We start from the raw sequence: 22,945 nt of genomic DNA, 5'->3' as shown, positions 1-22,945 counted from the left end.
TTGGTAACCTTAGTTCTTACCCCTCCTTCCTCCTTGGGAAATTAAGTTGGATGCTGTTGCAAAATTTCAAATTATCCCACTTTTTCAGGATAAAAAAATGCATTTAAACTCCACCATATAGTCTTTTTTTTTATAGACAAGCTGGGTTTAAGCAGACCCCACCAGTTATACAACCATACCATTGGGATTTGAACTTGCAACGTCCCAACACAAGGTGAAATGCACTCACTGCCGTATTGGACCACAGAGGCATGTGAAAGCTTGGGATTGACTCTATGTAATTTTTAATGATGATAGTAGAGCACTAACAAATCGGGCTAGTCTGCCAATTAGAAAGCAAATCATAGGTTTCCTAATTTGCCCTCTCTAAAGTTTTAATTTAATGAAATTTCATTTAAATTCGATTTTCTCTTGGGGTTGGATAACGATCCTAAGATTTTGGATCTGGATCCTAACCAAATGCAAAACCTATTCTCTTTATTTTTTGCTCTTCTATGTACTTGGAGCAATTTTGGGTTGATCCAGATGTCGAGTACAGAAAGGAGAAAGATGTTTGGCCCCAGTTCACAACCATTTCTTGGGTTATTCGGATCGGGTCGGATACCAGATCCATCAAACAAACTTTTGCTCCCCCCTCCCCCCCCCCCCCTTGCATTTATGAACTTTGTCTCTTTGAAAATGAATATTTTACAACACCACCTGATAATTCCATTTCAGGTACCGCCTTTCCTGAAATTCCTGCTAACAGTGGACCCACTACCACCGCCCCCATTTTGTCAATTTCACCCTTTTTAAATTGCGGCCCCACCAATTCCCTTTTTCAGAAGCTGACTCAAATGATCACTTTGATCAGCATGACAAATATCACGATATTTTCAAAACTATCGTTAAAATATTGTGGCATTCTGTTGGCTATTTTAAACGGCTAAATTATGGCCATATTTCAAAATATCACAATATTATTATTTTCCACAAATTTTGGTAAGTTTATCATGATATTTATGTTTTGAGCAAGCAAATCCTGTATAAAAAAAATATTTATATTTTTCGTATTTTCGTTTTTTTTTCTACATAGTTTTCTAACTTTTATACATACTTTATTTTGGCAAACGTTTTTACCGCTAAAAGTTATGAAGACTTTAAATTTCTCGTGAGAAACTAACGGCCGTTTAGTCCACCATAGAATCAACATCACGCCTTCTGTCTCTATGTTTCCAATCATGACGTTAAAAAAGAAAAAATGTGGATATTGAACAAGGAAAACCGTTACCTGACAACGCTTACTACACAAAACAAAAAGCTCTGTGATCATTTACCTGCCACAACATTTAAATTACAAAAAAAAACTTTTCATCGTAGACGTGGATCGATGATACGAATGGCTTGTTTTCTAGATGTTATAGTACATTGCGATTTTTTTTATAATTTTCCGAAGACAGCGTGAAAATTATCTTAGTTTGTTTTTCTGTTTTGACGATTCCTTATTGGTTGGCTGTTCCTGGTTTGGTCAATTCCTATCGTCAAAAAAGATTTCATCGTCTGTACACACGTTTTTCTTACTTGTACGCAAGCTCTCTCTCTCTCTCTCTCTCTCTCTCTCTCTCTCATAATTCATATTTATGATTTGGGACTCTTCCTTTCTCTTGTTGAATTCGGGGTTTTTTGGGTTCTGAGTTTTGATTCTCAGCGTTTGGCGATTCGTTGATTTTCTTCCCATCTTGAGTATTGGGGATTCAGATTTTATGTGGATATATAGGTTTTAGTTTCTTGTTGTCGCTCGGATTCGAGTCTTTGTTGGATAAATTCGTGGATTGAAGGATTTTGGATTCCTGAATTTGGGTTTCCATCTTATTGGATCGAGTGGCAATCCTTGGGGTTTTAGTGGGGTTCATCATTAAGGTTTGGTTTGTTCTAATTTGGAGGGATTTTGGTTCTTGGACGAACGGAGGCGGTGAAATCTTTGAACAATCGAGCGTTCTTGATTCTGGTCGCGGTGAACTTTCCGTGACTGTGATTTTTGGTGCATCTGCAGGTGCAGTTTTCTGCTTCTGCTTGTTGGCCTTTTTCCTTTTTCCCCGTAATTTGTTCGTGATTTTAGAATTTTGAATTGACGTTGAGTTTGATCTTTTGTGTGGTTATAAAATTTCTTTGCTTAATTGTAGTATCTTGACATTCCAACTGCAGAAATTCGATCGAACTTCTTCAAATCACAATGTCTCGTTGCTTCTTACTTGCCAAATCGTGATTTTGGTTGCGATTTTTTCTTTATCTTAGTGTTCTTTTATCCGTCTTCAGGATGTTTTTTCTTCAAACTACCAAAGTTGTGAAGGTTTTGGAACTTGCATATTGTTAATTTCCTCCTTTTCAATTCTTAAGCAAATTTGTTCATTTTGCCCTTCCTGGATTTTTGTTATTATCTGTGCTCTTCTATTTATTTTTGTTTTTTCCTGATTTCGGAAAAATTTTGGTGGGACTAAGAGTCTGTGAAATAGGGTATATCTCACACTAACTGTAGATTGGCAACCAAACAAAGAAAAAAAAAGTTTTCTTTTCCGGAGTATTCATCTTTTTCTCTCCTTTGTTTCATTTTTGCTTCAGTTTCTTAGATAACACCAGCAAAGCAGGATGACTATCGGAAGTTTGGCCCCTGCAAAAGAAAAGAAGTCAAGGCAGAGCAAGCAAGTGGTGAATGAGAAAGCTCCTCTGCTCCCGCGTAAACAGGACGAGTTTGAGGGAGAATTGGACGGCTTCAATGGGGCTTCATTTTCTGGTGCTGTGTTCAATCTCTCTACCACAGTTGTTGGTGCTGGGATCATGGCTTTACCTGCCACCATGAAGGTTCTTGGGCTTGGTCCTGGAATTGCTATGATCATCTTCATGGCATTTTTGACAGAGGCCTCAATCGATATGCTGTTGAGGTTTAGCAGGGTGGGGAAGACGGTCTCGTATGGGGGACTTATGGGGGAAGCTTTTGGGAGAACTGGGAGGATGTTGTTGCAGATTTGTGTCATTATTAACAATGTGGGTGTGTTGATTGTCTACATGATCATTATAGGTAATAATCCATTACTATTCTTCTACACTTTCTTTGGGCTATTTCTTCTTCACCTTTCTCTCTACTATTTTTTTGTCAGATGTGTTAGTAATCATGGAATTTGATTTCAAATTCTGTTGGTATTCTCTGTTATTTGTGTTTACTCGTTATGGGCAAGTATTCCATATTAATGTGGGGAGCTGTGATGATCCATCACTCAAGCTATTAATTTTCTCCAACACTTGGCCATGCATGCCTTTGTTCATGTCGACAGAATGGATATGATGATAGTGTATCGCAAATTTTACTGACTGTACGATGTTCATCTCAGATATCCTTTGGACCAATCAAAACATTTTTCTGGGTGAAGTCTTTGTGTGCTTTTCTACATTGTTTCTCAAAAGACACTTAAACTGCTGTTTGTGAAGGCAGATATCATGTCCAATCTCCAATTTTCCTTCCCATATTCTTTTTCTTCCAGTCCGTGAAAAGGACTATCTGATTTTGTGACCAATTTTTTTAGATCTTAGGCATATTATTTTGTTTCTTGCTATTTTATATAGTCATATGTCATGTAAGCAATTCTTCTCCTGATAATTTATTAGTTGGCCCCTTGGCTCGGTTTTTATGAGTAAAATGCCTTTGTGCGTGTCATCTGATGAATATTGTTCTTCTATAATCCCATGTTATTCCAGTAAGAATTTATTTAGTTAAATTGCATAGAGCAGAGTTGCATGAGTACTGTTCAGAATTGCTTTTCCTAGTCATCGCATACTGGGATAAGTTTCATCTGTTCTTGGCAATTCTTTTTGCAGGGGACGTGCTTTCTGGAACATCTTCAAGCGGTGTGCATCACTCTGGTGTATTGGAAGGATGGTTTGGGGAACACTGGTGGAATGGGCGTGCATTTGTTTTGCTAGTTACAACTCTAGCTATACTTGCACCATTGACATCCTTTAAGCGTGTGGGTATGTGTACATTTTCCAATTGTGTGAAATAAAGGTCTGATGTAAAATTTTAACTTTCACGAGTTGGAAAACATGTGGAGGTTCTCTCCTTGTTTGCCCATCCTCTGAATGTAAAATTTTTAACCTATGAGCAATTTTATTCATATGTTAGTTTAACACATGAAACTATTGGATATATCTGCTTTTCCATTCTTTCATTAAGCAGAATTAATAGTTTTTGTGGGATTAGCGGTGGCATGAAAGCTACAAAGAGAATCCTGTAGTGACACTCACCTTTGGGTTTGGTTAAAACCATCTTTACCAAGTCTTGCAATAAGCTGAATTGTTATGTTTTTTTAGGCTTTTTTAATCAATGAAAATGGGAGGATATCTTGACATTTAAAGAAAAACTTGAAAAATGAAAAGTCATTATTATTATCTGAGAAAACATCATTTTAAATTCAGTGATTTTGACTTTATCAGCATCAGCATTTGAAAGTTCCCCTAGATTTTTCTGAGAAAACGTCATTTTAAATTCCCAAGATAAGGTCTCATCTATTATGAGACATATATTGATCACTATGGTTGAAAACCTCCATGTCATAGTAGATCTGTGTGAAGCAGGCTGAGGATTGGGATCAGAAACGCAGCCCAGGGTAGTCACTAATTGGATTTGATCCTGAGCTCTAATTGATCCAACACTTGACACAGTAGGGATTCTGATATAGGCTGTGGCAACTTGAACTTACTTTGTGAAATGTAGTTTATAGTTGATGAACTTGTCCAGCATATCTGAATTCAGCAGTTTCTTTGAATGTTATCTTCAGTGTTGTGTTTAAGCTGTAATCTCATACAGTGTTAATTGTTGCTATTTTTAAGTTTGTTTCTTAAGTCATTTTTTAGTTGATAGAAAGAGATGACTATAGTATGGACTATGATGAACACTTTCTGACATAAATGGTTTATTTCTTTTCTTTCAGATTCTCTGAGTTTTACTTCTGCATTATCAGTAGCGCTTGCAGTGGTCTTTGTTGTTATAACAGCTGGCATTACTATCGTAAAATTGCTAAATGGGAGCATAGCAATGCCTAGGTGGATACCTCATGTTACCAATTTGTCATCCATCTGGAATCTTTTCACAGTTGTTCCTGTTCTGGTTACTGCTTACATCTGCCATTACAATGGTGAGAAAGTTCAAGAACTAATTGTGGCATTTAGTCAAGTGAATTACTCCTGTTTACCGGCTAGCTTTCAAGTGAAATAAAACTTTCTATTTCTTTTGGTGCATATTAAAGTACTTTTGAGAAAGCCATAGTATCCATTTTACATTGTCTAAACAATTTTAAGGTTAATTTTGTAATGAAGTACTAGTGCAAATAACAGTCACAAAGTGACTACAACGAATGCACTAGTACAAAAACAAGAAGCCATTAATGGACAAAATACAATAAGCGACAAAGGGCTAGGCACCAAACACACAATGTGAGAGCGAGAGAGCTTGAAAAATAAAAATAATATATTGAAATGCTCATCATAGCATTGAGAAAAGATGGGGACAAAAGACCCCTATTTATACACTTTATGGGACCAAAGGGGGGCTCCCATAGAGTCGTTGGGAGCTCCCCAACGACTCTATGGGTTGGACCCCTTTGCCCTTTCATAAATGAAAAAAATAAAAAGAAGAAAATAAAAAATAGAAAGGCAAAAATGTCCCTACTGAACATGTTTATTTACATAAGTAGAAAAAGACTAAATTGCTCCTAGTGGGCATTACAAAAGGTAAAAAAGAAATTATATATATATATATATATATATATATATATATATATATATATATATATATATTTTAACACCCTCTTTCAAATTGACAGTGAGATCACCAATAGTATGGTTAGAAGAAAAAAAAAACCAAGGAGATGGTGAAGCTTTGATAAAGAAATCCGCAAGCTGGTATTCTGAAGTGACATATGGAAGTTCAATAGTGCCCCATAAAAACTCATCTCGAACATAATGACAGTCCATCTCAATGTGATTTGTTCGTTTATGAAATGTATGATTGCTAGCAATGTAGATAACACTTTTGTTGTCTCAACATAGCTTCGAGGGAATAGAAATGAGAACTCCCATGTCTTTGAGTAAACGTCTTAACCCAACCAGTTCAGTTTTAGTGGTGGCCATCTGTAATGAAATGGTAGTCTTCCACGAATGCACTTTAATCTCTCAAAAGAAAGTATCTAAAAGATACCTTATACATTACCCAAAAAAGGGTATAAATGAAAAACAAGAAATAAATGACAAGCTTTATTTATGAGAACAAATGCTTAAAAAGCAATTTTAGTGAATGATTTTATAAAGGGGGATGCACCCCTATTTATAAGAGAAAAGGAGGAGAGCTCATAAGGAGCTCTCCTCTTAGCCATTGGAATTAGTTCCAACCGCTAGAATTCTAGTCGTTGGACTAGTTCCAACAGCTAGATGCTTGGTCAAGTTCCAACCAGAACTTGACCAAAAGCAAACTATGTAGTTCAAAATGAACTAGATAGTTAAAAGACAAAAAAGAAAAAATATATAAATATATATATATATATATATATATATATATATATAAATTTATATAATAATAATATAATATTATTATTATATAAATATATATTTTGCATTTTAACACTCTCCCTCAAACTTACGGTATAATGAGCGAAAGTTTGTCTAAGAGGAAGTGAAATCGGGGAGCCACAAGAGGTTTGGTGAAGAAGTCTGCTAACTGCTATTCTGACGTAACATATGGCAGATCAATGGTTTCATGCAAGTACTCCTATCTGACATACTGACAATCCATCTCAATGTGTTTGGTGCGTTCATGGAACGTCTGGTTGCTTGCAATGTAGATTGCACCCTTGGTGTCACAGCACATTCGTGAAGCTTGTGTTGCTTCAGCTCCTATATCAGCAAGCAGTCGCCTGAGCCATACGACTTCCATTGTAGTGGTTGTCATGACTCTATATTCAGCTTCAGTGGAGGAAAAAGAAACCTTGTTACTTCTTGCACCTCCACGATATTAGAGATTCACCTAAAAACACACAAAAACCAGTGGTTGAGTGCCTATTATTACGATCACTTCCTCAATCAGCATCAGTATAAGCAATTAGATCTAATGAGGATGATGCGGACAAGAAGAGTCCTCGTGAGACAGAGCTCTTTAAATATCTAATAATACGTAAAATCGCTCTCATGTGAACAAAAGTGGGAGCATGCTGAAATTGGCTAACTGTGTATACAACATGTGCAATATCTGGCCGAGTGATGGCGAGATAGGAAAGTGCTCCAACAAGCTGTCTGAATGGAGTAGGATCATCAAGATGCTCTCCATTATCAATTTTCATTTTAACATTGACCACTTCTGGGGTGTCCACCTTATCGTTCATAATGCCCGACCTGTAAACAATATCAAGGGCAAATTTAGATTGAGACATTAAGTATTCACGAGGGGAATAAGCAACTTCAATTCCTAAAAAATATCTCAATAATCCTAAGTCAGACATTTAAAATGAGTTTTAAGAAGAGTTTTGATATTGGCAACTCCCTGTTTGTCGTCACCAGTGATGATTATATCATCCACATAAAGAAGAAGAATGATAATACATGCATATGATTTCTTAATAAAAAAGGCAGTGCCAGTAAAGCAAGAGTGAAATCCAATATTAGTCATAACATGACTAAATCTGTCATATCAAGCTTTTAGGGCCTGTTTGAGGCCATAAAGGGCCTTCTCAAGATGAAGAGTTTTGCCCTTAGGAATACAAATACCAGGCGGAGCGTCCATGTAGATTTCTTCAATGAGACTCCTATTTAAAAAAGCATTTTTGACATCCATTTAAAATATAGGCCATTTTTTAATAGAAGCCAAGGTGATTAAAGTTCTAACAATGGTCATGCGGGCCACAGGGGCAAGGGTTTCTTCTTAGTGAATGCCATACTCTTGAGCGTAACCTTTGGCTATAAGTCGTGCCTTATATCTTTCTAGGGTCCCATTACTTTTGGTTTTAACTTTATAGATCCATTTACAGCCTATAGGTTTCTTTCAGAGGGGAAGATCTTGAATGGATCAAGTGTTGGCCTTTTCTAATTCATCCAATTATGTTTTCATGGCTTCAACCCATTCTTCACGATTTTTGGCTTCAAAATAGGAGGAAGGTTCAACATATGATTGGATTAATGCAAGGGCTTCCCTATACGAGGGTTAAAAAGATTCGTAAGAGTCAAATTTTCTGGGAGGTCTAGAAATTTTAGAAATCCTTCGAGGGAGAACTTTAGAAATTTTTTCTAATGTACATAGAGGGTGTTGTTCTCCAACTCTTCGTCTTGAATATTGCAAACCAACATCCCTACTAGTTTGGTCTTCACTATCATTTTCAAAGGTAGTAGGACTTTGATCATTGTCAAAGTTACATTCAAAATCTTCTTCATTGAATTTTGAAGTTAAATCGATTGAAAAAGACTATTCAGTAATATCCTTGGATTTTTCACTTTCAAAAGAACTTTCTTTTTCTAGAAAAGACACATTTCTTGGTACATATAATTTGCCATTTTGAAGATAATAGCACCTGTAGCCTTTTTTATTTTTAACATATCCTAAAAAGGCACATGGGATTGCACGAAGGAAGAATTTATCATTTTTTTTTGTAAATACAAAATATTTGCATCAAAAAACTCTTAATCTAGAGTATTCTTGAGCTAAATCATAAAGTTTTTCAATTGGGGATATATTTTTTAATGAAGAAGATGGCATTTTATTGATGAGATAAGTGGCAATGAGAGCTGCTTCAACCCAAAAACCTTTCGGAGCTTGACTTGCAATTAGCAAAGTTCGAGTGGTTTTCATAATGTGGCGATGCTTGCGTTCTGTAAGACCATTTTGTTGAGGAGTGTCTGGGCATGATCGTTGATGAGTAATGCCATATAGATTAAGATAGTTTTTAAACTCTTCAAAAATAAATTCTCCCCTTGAATCGGTGCGAAAAATAAAAATATTTCTTTGAAATTTGTTTGTGATCATCTTATGAAATATTTGAAAGTGAGCAAAAACTTCGAATTTATGTTTAAGAAAATAAATCCAAGTGTGTCTAGAAAAGTCATCAACAAATATGACATAATACGCATAACCGCCTTTAGAGATAACTGGTGTGGGTCTCCAAACGTTCGAATGTATTAACTCAAGAGGTTTTGTAGAGACAAAGGTTCTATTAGAAAAGGTAATCTTTTCATTTTACCAAAATGCAGTCTTTACAAGCAAAATTTTTAGGATTACAAAATTTTCCCACACTTGGGAACTATTGAATTTTAGACATACGAGAATGGCCAAGTCTTTTGTGCCACAACTCTGTTTCTAATTTTTGAACATTTAAACAAAATACATTCTTTGGTAGTTCCAAAAAGTTAATGTAATATAATCCTCCTCTATGGCCTTCCCCAATTAGCTTCCCTGATTGGCGATCCTGTATCCAGCAACCATCAGAAGAGAAGGATATATTATATCCATAATCAGAAATTTGTGATACAGATAAAAGATTCAAATTTAATTTTGGGATATATCTAACTTCTAGAATACAACTTTTTTTGGATTTTTGAAAACTTTCAAAACATCCTACTCCTTTTATTTCAAGTTATGTCACAGGAACTCGGCAAAGTGGGTGCCGCATCTGCGTCAATGCGATGCGACGCAGGTGCGTGTGCGGGTGTGGCACCTGGTGCGGTCAACCTGACCCTGGGTGCGTTGACCGCATCTTGGGTCATTTATGTCCAACTTTTGGACTTTATATATATATATGTTGCACCTCCACACCCAAGTTTTTTGAAAGTGTCGCACCCGCACCCATACCCACACCCGCACCCGCACCCATGTGACAGATTTCAAGAGATGTTTCATCTGCTGTAAAGACTTTTGATATATTTGAGTTATTTTTAAGACATTCGGACAAACATTAATCATTTGGGGTCATATGAAATGAGACACCAGAATCTAAAAGCCAAGGGAAGTTACCTGGACCGGATACAGATGAAACTGCCGCTCTAGTTGAGGCTTCAGTTGAAGAGGATACCCCTTTGAGAAGAGGTTGAAGAATCTCCATTAGTTGATCCATGAAAACAGGTGCATCTTGATCTTTTGACTCGATTTCAATAGATGCAACCCTCCTTTCGTCTCTCCTTTTTAGCTTCGAACATTGAGGCCTATAGTGCCCCAATTTATGATAGTGGTGACAAATAACTTTTCTTTTTTCAAACTTACCATTGTGTCTCTCAAAATGAGGCAGCCTATAAGTGCAAATATAATTCCTTAGTCTAGACACAGTTAGAACGGAATCATCATTAATCTTTGGAGTAATCTTTCTAAGACGGTTTTCCTCCATAGTTAGTTCTTCAATAGTATCCACAATAGTAGGGATTTTACTACGATGAAGAAGAGCCTATTTGGTGGATTCAAATTCCGGTCTTAATCCATTTACAAATTGGTAAAAGTGTTCCATATCGAGTTGTTTTTGGCGAAGCTCGATGTCCTTGACACAATGTCATTTTGGCTCTAAGAGAGCCAGTTCTTTCCTAAGTTTGGATAACTCATTATAATATTCACAGATAGATTTGCACTTTGAGTTATCGTCCGAACTTTCTCTTGAAGATTGCACACATGTGCAATATCTTTAAGGGAATACATATTTCTAAGGTATTCCCATGCCTTATCGGCATGTTCAAACTTAGCAAGGCTAGAACATTTCTTAATGTCTACGCTATTAATAAGTCATGACATTATTTTAGCATGTTCCATCCTCCACTCTTTTCATTTCTTTTCATATGAGGCTAGAGCCTTGATTTTATCCTCTTCCGTTAGAGGAACATCCTTATCACCCTCTTTCTTAGTGAGGGATAGTTTGGGTTCCGAATCGGAACCGTCCACGATTCCCCATAAACCTTTCCTCATATGTGGTGCTTCATAATTGAAGCGCACATCACATAATTAGTATCATTCAATTTCATGGGAATGATGGTGATTTTATCATGGTCATCCATCTTTTACAAGGGTGTAAAGTAGAAAGATAGACGAGAGAAAAAGAAAGGAATAGAGAAACAAGAAGGAAGAAATACAATAAATGTTGTTCAAGTCCTTCTCTCCAAATGAATCCTCTTATAGCCGATAGATAAGTGGTAAAACACCTTTTCGGCAAGTGATAAAACACTTTTTCCAAGTGACGAAACATTTTTTGTAAGAACAAGGTGGTAAAACACCTTTGCACAAGAAGCACGGAAATCGAGGCAGGAGCTTTTCATGATCTAACAATTCCGTAGCTCTAATACCATGTAATGAAATGGTAGTCTTCCACAAATGCACTTGAATCTCTCAAAAGAAAGTATCTAAAAGATACTTTATACAAGACCCAAAAAAGGGTATAAATGACAAGCTTTATTTATGAGAACAAATGCTTAAAAAACATTTTTAGTGAATGATTTTACAAAGGGGGATGCACCCCTATTTATAAGAGAAAAGGAGCTCTCCTCTTTCCAATGGCTAGAATTCTAGTCGTTGGACTAGTTCCAGCGGCTAGAATTCTAGCCGTTGGACTAGTTCCAACAGCTAGATGCTTGGTCAAGTTCTAATCGGAACTTGACCAAAAGCTAACTATCTAGTTCAAAATAAACTAGATTGTTAAAAGACAAAAAAGAAAAATATAGAAAAAATATATACAAATTTATATAATAATAATAATAATATATTATTATTATTATATAAATATTTATTTTGCATTTTAACACCATCACCCTATACTCGGCTTCTATAGAAGATAGAGAAACCTTGTGTTGCTTTTTATATCTCCAAGAAATTAAGGATTCTTCAATAAAAATACAATAACCTGTGGTAAAAATATGATCATTGGGGTTTTCGCCTCGCCCCAATCAGAGTAAGTATAAGCAATTAAATTTGGAGATGAAGATGATGATAAGAATAATTTTTTATAGTGTTCTTCAGATATCCGATAATTCGCATGACGGCTGCCATGTGAATAGTAGTAGGTGCATTCTGGAAATGGCTTGTATTGTGTACAACATGAGCAATGTCTAGCCTAGTAATAGACAAATATGTTAGAGGTGTAATGAAAAGAGGCGGAAGCACCAATGGAGCAAAAAGCACTCTTTAAGAGTGACCTCAAGAGCCAAGAACACAAACACTAAAAGTGCACACACAAAACTCTCAAAAGTAGAAAATGACTTAAAGTCATAAGTTGGATTTATTGAAGAAAGGAAGAGAAGGGTGAAAACCCATTACATGGAGCAAAAGCTCCTCCAAGGAGTGAATCAATTACAAGGGGGAGACCCCTATTTATAACACAAGAGAGGAGCCACATAGGGGGCTCCCAAAGGAGTCGTTGGGAGCCCCCAACGGTCACATTTGTGACCGTTGGGGGCTCCCCAACCACTCTTTGGGAAGCCTCCCTAGGTGGCACAAACCACAAAAAATGAGAAAATAAAAAAAGAAAAATAAAAATAAAATTACAAACACATTCCAAATGGAATATGCGTAAAAAGAAAGAAATGACTAAACTACCCCTATGCCTAATAATAGAGAAATATATATTTTATATATATAATTAGGAAGATACATATGCATATATACCATATATGTATATGTATCATCCTTTATATATATAAAATATATATAAGATTACAAAGATTGAATGATACATTTTAACAAGAGGTCCGATTAATTAACGATAAGGGGTGAGATCTTCTAAAGGAGGTCCAAACCATAGAGGAGATAGAGTGCTATAGTAGTCTCTAATACTCATATCTCCTTGCTTGGTTGCTCTCACCTTTTCTTGAAAAAAGAAATGTCTAGCAAGATCTCTTTGAGTATACGTACATTTTATGAATAACCATGCTTCATTTGCCTTATTGAATTTGACCAAGTTAGCACAAATTTTGAGCTCCACATTGTTTATGCATTATGCCAAAATATTACTTTCCCAATCTTCAACTTTGGATTGGTATTCATCGATGGCCTTTGACTTTTCTTCTTCATTCAAGGCTTTTTCCTCATTTTCTTCTTTCTTGGTGAGCTTTAGTTGAGGTTCCAAAGCCGTACCACATACAAATCCCCAAAGTTTCTTACTTTTGAGATTGTTTTTCATAGAGGCCGCCCACATCCTATAGTTAATCTCGTTCAATTTGAATGAGAAATCAATCTTTGCATCCTTGTCGGCCATTATGGAAGAGAGGAAGGGAATGTAATGAAATAAGCGGAAGAAACCAAGAATGCTAAAGCATTCACTATGTCCCACACGGACAAATGCAACAAGCACAAGAGAGAAAATCCACTAAGGGATATACAAAGGGCCTTATAAAAAGGCTACACACATGAAAAATAATATCACTATTATTGAAGAGGAGCTCTCAAGAGCAATACAACATACATGGGGGGTTCCCCCTATTTATAAGAAGAGGAGACCAAAGGGGCTCCCAATAGAGTCGTTGGGAGCCCCCAACGGTCACATATGTGACCGTTGGGGGCCCCAACGACTCCATTGTGGGGCCCCTTTTCGGTATCCAAAAAATACAAAAATAAAAATAAAAAGAAAAATAAAAAATAGTGAAATACGAGAAACAAAATAAGTACCCCTATGGGGTACTTTGTGAAATGACCATAATACCCCTATCGGGTATTATGGTATTATTACATATGTTTTAACACCCCCCCTCAAACTTTACGGGGGAATGACCGAAAGTTTGCCAAGGAGGAACAAGAAGCGAGGAGCAGGCAGGGCTTTGGTGAAGAAATCAGCAAGTTGATATTCTGAAGTGACATATGGCAGTGTTACTGTCCCACGAAGATATTCATCACGTACATAATGACAATCCATTTCAATATGTTTCGTCCTCTCATGGAAAGTGTGGTTGCTGGCAATGTAGATAGCACTTTTGTTGTCGCAACAAAGCTTCGAAGCCCCGGTAATTTCGACTCCCATATCTTGAAGAAGACTTCGAAGCCACACCAGCTCCATTGTAGTGGTTGCCATAGCCCTGTATTCTGCTTCAGTAGAAGACAATGAGACTTTCTGCTGTTTCTTGCACCTCCAAGCAATTAGCGAATCTCCTAGGAATACACAAAAGCCAGTAGTTGAGATTCGATCATTTGGGTTTCCTCCCCAGTCAGCATCAGTATAAGCTAGTAAATCTAAGGAAGAGATTGAGGATAGGAATAGCCCTTTAGTCAAAGTATTTTTAATATATCGAATGATCCGGAGCACAACACTCATATGCACAGATGTAGGAGCATGCTGAAATTGGCTTGCAGAGTGCACAGCATGAGCAATATCGGGCCTGGTGATAGTCAGATAGGTGAGGGAGCCTATGAGTTGCCTGTAGGGCGTAGGATCGTCCAGCAGAACTCCATCCTCCAGTCGTAGTTTAGCATTGATAACCTCGGGAGTCTCCACCTTTTTATCATCTGAAATCCCAGATTTGGAACATATGTCTGCAGCAAGCTTCATCTGTGACAGTATATACCCTCGAGGAGAGTATGCAACTTCTATGCCAAGAAAGTACCTGAGAAAACCAAGATCAGACATATCAAAATTATGTTTTAACATATTTTTAACTTTAAGAATACCGCTTTCATCATTGCCAGTGATGATCATATCATCAACATAAAGCAGAAGGATGATGATACTATTACCTGCATTTTTAACAAAAAGAGCAGTGTCAGTATAACATGAGCGAAATCCCAATTGTAACATGATAGCACTAAATCTATCATACCAAGCCTTAGGGGCTTGTTTAAGACCATATAAGGCTTTTAATAACCGAAGGGTTTGACCTTGGTTAACACTGATTCCCGGCGGAGGATCCATATATACTTCTTCATTCAACTGACCATTAAGAAAGGCATTTTTAACATCTAATTGGAATATAGGTCATTTCTTAGATGATGCTACCGCAATTAAAGTTCTAACGCTTGTCATGCGAGCCACGGGAGCAAAAGTCTCCTCATAATCGATGCCATATTCTTGTGAGTATCCCTTAGCAACTAATCTAGCTTTATAGCGCTCTAGGGAACCATCACTTTTAGTTTTGACTTTGTAGACCCATCGACATCCTATAACTTTCTTATTTGGAGGAAGGTGAACTATTTCCCAAGTTTTAGCTTTATTTAAAGCATCTAGTTCAACTTTCATTGCTTCAACCCAATGAGGTATACTTTTTGCTTGATTATAATGGGAGGGTTCATAGTAAGAATGCAAGGCTATTAGACAAGCTCTATATTTAGGTGAAAGAGTTTCATATGAGACAAACCTATTAGGTGGAATTGATTCTCTAGAAGAACGCCTAAGGGAGGTTTCTTCTAGGGGTTCATTAAGCCGCAAGAATTTTTCTAAAGCACTAATAGGTTGGGCTTCCTCACGCCGAGTGTATACTTGGAGATTGTCACCATTAGTTGGTGATACATCATCATTATGAGAATCATGAGTATTTTCTAAAATTTCCGGATGACTCAAAGAGTCATCATTTGAATCTTCTAAAAGATCATTGATAAACATATAATCAATTTCATTTGATTTTTCCAATATGTCAAATCCATTTTCATCTTCTAAAAAGGTTACATCTTTGGAGACAAATAACTTATTGTTTTTATGATCAAAGCATCTATAGCCTTTTTGATTTTCACCATATCCTAAAAATACACATTCTATTGCTTTAGGTGACAATTTATCTCTTTTATGTAAAAGAACAAAGCATTTACACCCAAAAATCCGAAGACGATTGTAGTCGGGTGTCATATTAAAAAGTTTTTCATAAGGAGAGATATTATTCAATTTTGAAGATGGCATCCTATTGATTAAATAGGTGGAGGTTAACACGGCTTCGGCCCAAAAATTTTTAGGAATATTTTTAGAAATGAGTAAGGATCTAGTGGTTTCCAAAATATGCCTATGTTTTCTTTCCGCTAGACCGTTTTGTTGAGGAGTTCTTGGGCAAGATTTTTGATGACAAATGCCATGTTGTTTTAGATATGCTTGAAAATCATTTGATAAGTATTCTCCACCCGAATCGGATCTAAGAATGGATATTTGACTTTGAAATTGATTTTGAATTTTTGCATGGAATTCTTTAAAGAAGTTAAAAACTTCCGATTTAAAGTTAAGAAAATAAATCCATACATATCTAGTATAATCATCAATAAAAGTAACATAATATGAATAACCACCTTTAGATAGAACCGGAGATGGCCCCCAAACATCGGAATGCACCAATTCAAAAGGTCTTGTTGTCACAAAGGATCTAATAGGAAAAGGAGTAGACTTCATTTTGCCAAAAATGCAATCTTTGCAATTGATATCTTTTTCTTTACAAAACTTGTGTCCAAAAGGAAAAAGATACATTTTAGAGTAACTTGGATGTCCAAGCCTTTTATGCCAAGTTTCAATATTTTTGTCTTGGACATAAGTACAAAATGAGGTATTTGGAAGCATTAAATTATCCATAAAATAAAGGTCTCCCTTCCTATGGCCTTGCCCAATCCGCTTCCCGGACCGGAGATCCTGCACAAAGCACCCTTGGGATGAGAAAGATATTTCACATCCATGGTCGGCTATTTGAGAAACGGAAAAGAGGTTAAGATTTAATTTTGGAACTATTCTAACTTTTGGGACAAGGAAATTTTGAACATTTTTAGAATCAAGAGTTCCAACACCATTTATTTTGAGAAAAGTTCCATCGGCCGTAGAGACACAAGACATTTTTGAATTGGTGTGCACATTGGTTAATGCATTTTCATGAGGGGTCATGTGAAAAGAAGCTCCGGAATCTAAAATCCAAGAGTACGTACCGGGAGGTGATGATGAGGCAATGGCGGCACCGGAGGTGGAAGAAGTGACCTTTAAGATTTGTTGAAGAGCCAAGGAGATTTGTCCAAGAGTGTCTTTGAGATCCCCGTTCTTGCCGTCATCTTCTTTGGTGGTGGATTCTTCAACGGAAGCCACCTTTGGCTTGAATGCCCCATTTAGCTTTGGGCAAACGGGTTTAATATGTCCCGGCTCATAACAATGGTGACATATAATCATTTTTCTTCCACCACTCCCTTGCTTACCAAAATGAGGTGGTTTGTATGTTTTAACATGATTGCCGGGTTTAGATACGGCAAGAACTTCCTCTATGCTTTTACCCATGCTATGCCTAGTCTCTTCTTGAGTAATCTCGGCAATAGCTTCTTCTAAGGGAGGAAACGTGGATCTATGGAGAAGTGAGGATCTCACTTGTTCAAATTCGGGACGAAGCCCAAATAAAAATTGAAACAATCTATCTTGTTCCATTTGTTTTTGTCTTAGAACCACATCCTCCATAGATACCCATTTAGGCTCTAAAATAGCCAATTCATCCCACAAAGGATTTAGAGCACTATAGTAATCTTGTATGCTCATGTCGCCTTGTTTTGTGGTTCTTACTTTTTCTTGCAAGAAATAAGCTCTTGCAAGATCCTTTTGGGTAAACATACCCTTCATAAAAAACCAAGCTTCATTTGCCCGGCGGAATTTTGCAATATTTGCACATACCTTAAGTTCGACATTATTCATAAACCATGCAAGGATTTTTGCATGGTTGCTCTCCCAATCTTCCATTTGATGATTATAATCTTCAATGGCCTTGAGACGAGCATCGCCTTCAAGTGCTTTCTCTTGATCTCCTTCCATCTTTGTGAGCTTAAGTTGGGGTTCCGGAACGGTTCCCATTACATAACCCCAAAGCTTCTTGCCTTTGAGATTATTCTCCATTGCGGATGCCCACATCATGTAATTTTTTCCATTGAGTTTGAATGATAGATCGATCTTGACTTCCATTGCTACACAAGGAAGATGTGAGAAAGAAAGGAAGTAGAGAGAGACAAGATTTTACCTTTAGAAGATCTTATGGCTCTGATACCATGTAATGAAATAAGCGGAAGAAACCAAGAATGCTAAAGCATTCACTATGTCCCACACGGACAAATGCAACAAGCACAAGAGAGAAAATCCACTAAGGGATATACAAAGGGCCTTATAAAAAGGCTACACACATGAAAAATAATATCACTATTATTGAAGAGGAGCTCTCAAGAGCAATACAACATACATGGGGGGTTCCCCCTATTTATAAGAAGAGGAGACCAAAGGGGCTCCCAATAGAGTCGTTGGGAGCCCCCAACGGTCACATATGTGACCGTTGGGGGCCCCAACGACTCCATTGTGGGGCCCCTTTTCGGTATCCAAAAAATACAAAAATAAAAATAAAAATAAAAATAAAAAATAGTGAAATACGAGAAACAAAATAAGTACCCCTATGGGGTACTTTGTGAAATGACCATAATACCCCTATCGGGTATTATGGTATTATTACATATGTTTTAACAGGGAAGAGGATAATAATGAGTGTGCAAAATACAAGCACACAAAAATAAATGAAAGTCCCAAGAGTGCTCAATCACCTAGGGACTTTGATACCATTTAAGGAAGTGCTAGTGCAAATAACAAAGTCACAAAGCGACTACAACGAATGCACTAGTACAAAAACAAGAAGCCACTAATGGGCAAAATACAATAAGCCATAAAGGGCTGGGCACCAAACCCACACAATGTGTGTGTGAGAGAGAAAGAGAGCTTGAAAAATAAAAATAATATATTGAAATGCTCATCAAAGCATTGAGAAAAGATGGGGACAAAAGGCCCCTTATACACTTTATGAGACCAAAGGGGGGCTCCCGTAGAGTCGTTGCGAGCTCCCCAACGGTCACACTTGTGACCATTGGGTAGGGTCCCAACGACTCTATGGGCTGGACCCCTTTGCCCCTTCATAAATGAAAAAAGTAAAAAGTAGAAAAATAAAATAAAAAAGGCAAAAATGTCCCTAGTGAACATGCCTATTTACGTAAGTAGAAAAAGGCTAAATTGCCCCTAGTGGGCATTACAAAAGGTAGCTAAGAAATAGTATATATATATATATATATATATATATATATATATATATATATATATTAACAAATTTGTCCCTAATTGTGTCTCTTGCCTTTAGGTTGTTGAGAAAAAAAATGAAAATGAAGAATAATCTTTCACTTTCCAAATGATAAGGCTTCCTTGATGTTGCTTTTGCAAGTTACAAAACTTTTACCTGCTTGCTTGCAATGTAAAACAGTTGTTTACAGGAGGCCTAAATGGCTGAATTGGAGTCTGTTTTTCGCAATGTTTTCTTGGCAATTATTCTTCGTTTGGATGATTTAGCAACTTTCATGTTAATTTAGTGCAAATTCTAATCTTTTTTAACCTTTTAAGAGCCCTGATTCTTAAGTGAATCATTGTTTTATCATCTATTCTTAATTATTATTTCCTCATGTAACATATTATGAAAGTCTTCGATTGTTGATGTGCAGTCCATAGCATAGAGAATGAGCTTGAGGACCCTTCACAAATGCATTCAATAGTACGTACCTCACTGGCGCTTTGCTCCACAGTTTATATTGCAACCAGCTTCTTTGGTTTCCTTCTATTTGGGGAGGCCACTCTCGATGATGTCTTGGCTAACTTTGATGCCAACCTTGGGATCCGCTACAGCTCAATCTTGAATGATGTTGTCCGTGTTAGCTATGCTGTTCACCTGATGCTTGTCTTCCCTATCATCTTCTTTGCCCTTCGGCTCAACTTGGATGGGCTTCTCTTTCCATCTGCAAGACCCCTGGTACTGGATAACCGAAGGTTTGCTTTGATCACTGTGGCACTTATTGGAATGATCTTTCTAGGAGCAAATTTCATACCAAGCATCTGGGACGCATTCCAGTTCACAGGAGCAACTGCTGCTGTTTGTATTGGTTTCATCTTCCCTGCAGCCATTGCTCTCAGGTAGTTTTCTTCTTTGAAGTTGGAAAACACAATTACTGTTTTTTGTTCTCTGTTTGGTTTATCTCTGATTTCTCAAAAGTATATAAAGACTGGTCTTAGATAAGAACTCAGCAATGTGTCTTTGACAAGTTGCTGATTATATATGGCTTTTAAAGTTCCCATTAGTTTTCCACATCTACTCATTATGTTCTACTAGAATGAATCATCTAGTGTCCTAGGGTTGCATTTCTTGTCGTCTGATTCTGCACCCCCACTCATGCCTAGCCATTGATGGATTCATGTGACTTGAATGCAATCTAGTTCTAATCTCGGTGAAGCATCAGCTGGATGTGCGAGGGGCCAATCTGTTGGCGAAGGTGTCAGACCCGTTCAGATGAGTGATGCAGTGTGGGCTGGTGTTTCTGCGATGGGCCTTTTTTTCTGGTTCAAGTCGAGGTGACCTATAGTCTCTCTTGTCAGGTCTGAGTTAAAATGGATCTTCATAATGGTCCCTTGCCTAACTTGGACTCAGGATAATTTAAGTTTGGTCTTGCCCAAGGTTCCAGTTGGGTTGGCTTGCATTGCAGTCAGCAATTTTAAAAGAAATACGGAAAATAAATGCAAGTTTCAAATGAAAAAAAAATAGAATTTAATGAAACATTTATTGTGGTCTTACCTGGACACCCTTGCCCATAATTTGCATGTGTGTGTGATGGCGGCACCAACACTGACACAATACTGGAAAAATTTTCTTCTTGTTTCTTCTTTATCTGGAAATTTTAAAAATTCCTGTGAACCTGTCTTGTTTTGAAACTCATGATAAGATGAAAATCTTGGAACTTTTTAAACTTCTGCCTTTGAAGTCATATGCCTTTAGATCTTAGTGATATTTGATAGATTGGGATGTCGCTGTTTTCTTATTGTAATCCACTAAACAATTTAGCTTGAATTTCAGTTGACAATGCTGTTTGCTCAAGATATTGATTTTCATTGAAGGGATTCACGAGACTGTTCTGATTTTTCATAATTAACAAAAAATTGATTTCTTTTATCATTTCTGGTCTTAATCATTCTTTCTGCTTCCTTGCTGGCGCGTAGGGATCCTCATGGTGTTGCAACAAAGAGGGACAAGTTCTTGTCAGTCTTTATGATTGTGATTGCCGTCTTCTCCAACATGGTGGCCATATACAGTGATGCCTACTCCATGATCAAGAAGAGTGAGGTTTCTCCAAGGGCCTAGGATGGTCACCTTTTTCTGTACATACGATTCAGATGGAATCAGCTAAACACAGAAAAGCATGGTTTTCAAGGAAGGTTTGGCCAGTTCAACAGCAGATATTAAGTTTAAAAGTTTCAAAATAAGATATTTAAATGCAAAATATTAGGTAAATATTGATAAGGATGTTCTATATACAGATTTCTTGTAAATCTGTTTGGAATAAAAGGATTTTTTGGACATTGTGAGGCTCTGGTGCCAGGATTGGTATTACTTACTTTTCCTTCTTTTCAATGCCTGCATTGCTGAGGGCCGGTTGTTGATGTGGAAATTTGGAACCCTTAAGTCTTTGGGATTCCTGAATCCTATTGTTTGATAGTTCATTTCAGATTCAACATGAAAGCATGATGACTTGCCCAAGTTGCTTCATGGAAACACAAGGACACTGGTCATAGACCTGTTTGGCCATTTCAGAACTAGCTGTGTTTGCATTGCCAGAGCCGGTTACTCTTTGACAACTTGAAGCAAGAATTTTCCTGATGTCCCTCTTAGTTCACTTCAGGTTCCAGTTAGTACCACGCATTCTAGATTGCATTGGACCTTGGAGGTGTGTTGTGGTTTCTTCATCGCACTCTGATGTTTGGAAGCAGTGCCTGGTAGTTTACCAACATCTCTGTTATTTGTAACAGTGACTATTATTTTGTTTTATAATAATTATAATATTTATTGGCTATTTGATTGTTTAGGCATTAAATTCATATTTTAGAATTTGATTGGGCTCTATAAGTCATCATTTCCTTTTTTCTGTATTTTCATAAATTTTCCTAATTTTTTAGAATATTTTCCATTTTTTATAATTTCTGAACATTTTTTCAAAAAGTCAATTTTAAGATGGCCAATTCAGAACGGTTTGATTCAATTCTGAATTAGTCAAATCATTTTGGAAAACAATTAGGTTCAATAAGTGATTCTGACAACATTGGCCAAGACACTATTAAGATAGCAATCTCAACATATTTCAACATCATTCACAAGAGAATGTTTTTGGCAACTCCATCCACAATAATATATTTTGGCAAAGCATGGAAATGGTGTTTTCATCCCATTGTGTAGCTCCCAAACAGAGCCTAATGGCTTGTGATGTTTCCATGGTAATATGGAGCTTGACCTTCTTGGGTTACTGAAAATGCTACCTGCACTGCATACAAGAAACCTATATCATGGCAACCGTTTTCAAGATGTGAAATTGAACCTTCTTGGGTTCTTTTTATGGCATTTCCCTTTGATGGGAAGCATGCTTTTCCTTTAAAAGTGTTGAGACAAATTTGTCATTTAGTCCCTGTTTGGGAGTCTTGCATTGTGATGGAAAGACCATTTCCATGTGTTGCCAAAAACATTCTCATGAAAATAGTGTTGAAATTTGGTGTTGAGGCTGCGAACTCCCATTCTCAATACAGTGTTTTGGTAACACCACTGCCCTCAAACAGTAGAAAACATGAGATCACTTGTGGAAACCGCAAGATATCTCCTATTCAAGGCTGCCAAGTAGAGCCTTAAAAATTGTAATCACTTGTTTGTGGTACAATTTTTTTTTATATACTAAAAATAATGTAATATGCTAGATGAGGATAATTTTGTAACTTGATGTACCCTCATGATCTTCACTCTATTTTGTAGTTTTTATTGCAAACACTAAATGTATTTAAGTACTTTATTTTATGATACTTTTTCTTTAAAATTAAGTAGCCCTGTTTGCATGATTGCTTATGTCCTGGACCGAGCCTTCAAAATGGGGCAGTTGCAGTGTGGAGCTCTACTGAGTGAAAAATGCATCAAGTGTAGGAATGTGTGGTGTGTGTTGGTT

General features: G+C 36.9%; 1 protein-coding gene across 1 annotated transcript; it reads left to right on the top strand.

Annotated features, from left to right (window-relative positions):
- The first annotated feature begins 1,648 nt into the window (after positions 1-1,648).
- On the top strand, positions 1,649-21,814 carry LOC149838511 (amino acid transporter AVT6A-like). Its single transcript, XM_090006633.1, has 6 exons — positions 1,649-2,032; positions 2,599-3,055; positions 3,850-4,002; positions 4,962-5,165; positions 19,421-19,886; positions 20,964-21,814. The coding sequence occupies exons 2-6, from the start codon at positions 2,626-2,628 to the stop codon at positions 21,103-21,105; spliced, it is 1,395 nt and encodes a 464-aa protein (XP_089862759.1). The 5' UTR covers positions 1,649-2,032; positions 2,599-2,625; the 3' UTR covers positions 21,106-21,814.
- Positions 21,815-22,945: the final 1,131 nt, after the last annotated feature.

The sequence above is a fragment of the Nuphar pumila genome, chromosome 5, assembly GCF_984573655.1.
Source record: "Nuphar pumila chromosome 5, dmNupPumi1.hap1.1, whole genome shotgun sequence".
Lineage (NCBI taxonomy): Eukaryota > Viridiplantae > Streptophyta > Magnoliopsida > Nymphaeales > Nymphaeaceae > Nuphar > Nuphar pumila.
The sequence above is the reverse complement of the archived record's forward strand: the minus strand, read 5'-3'. Positions and strand labels throughout refer to the sequence as shown.

Bases quoted from the DNA above. Each gene is read 5' to 3' on its own strand.
- LOC149838511 (XM_090006633.1), top strand. From the start codon at position 2,626: ATGACTATCGGAAGTTTGGCCCCTGCAAAAGAAAAGAAGTCAAGGCAG. The intron at 4,003-4,961 runs GTATGTGTACAT...CTTTTCTTTCAG, and splicing joins GACATCCTTTAAGCGTGTGG to ATTCTCTGAGTTTTACTTCT. The intron at 5,166-19,420 runs GTGAGAAAGTTC...GTTGATGTGCAG, and splicing joins TTACATCTGCCATTACAATG to TCCATAGCATAGAGAATGAG.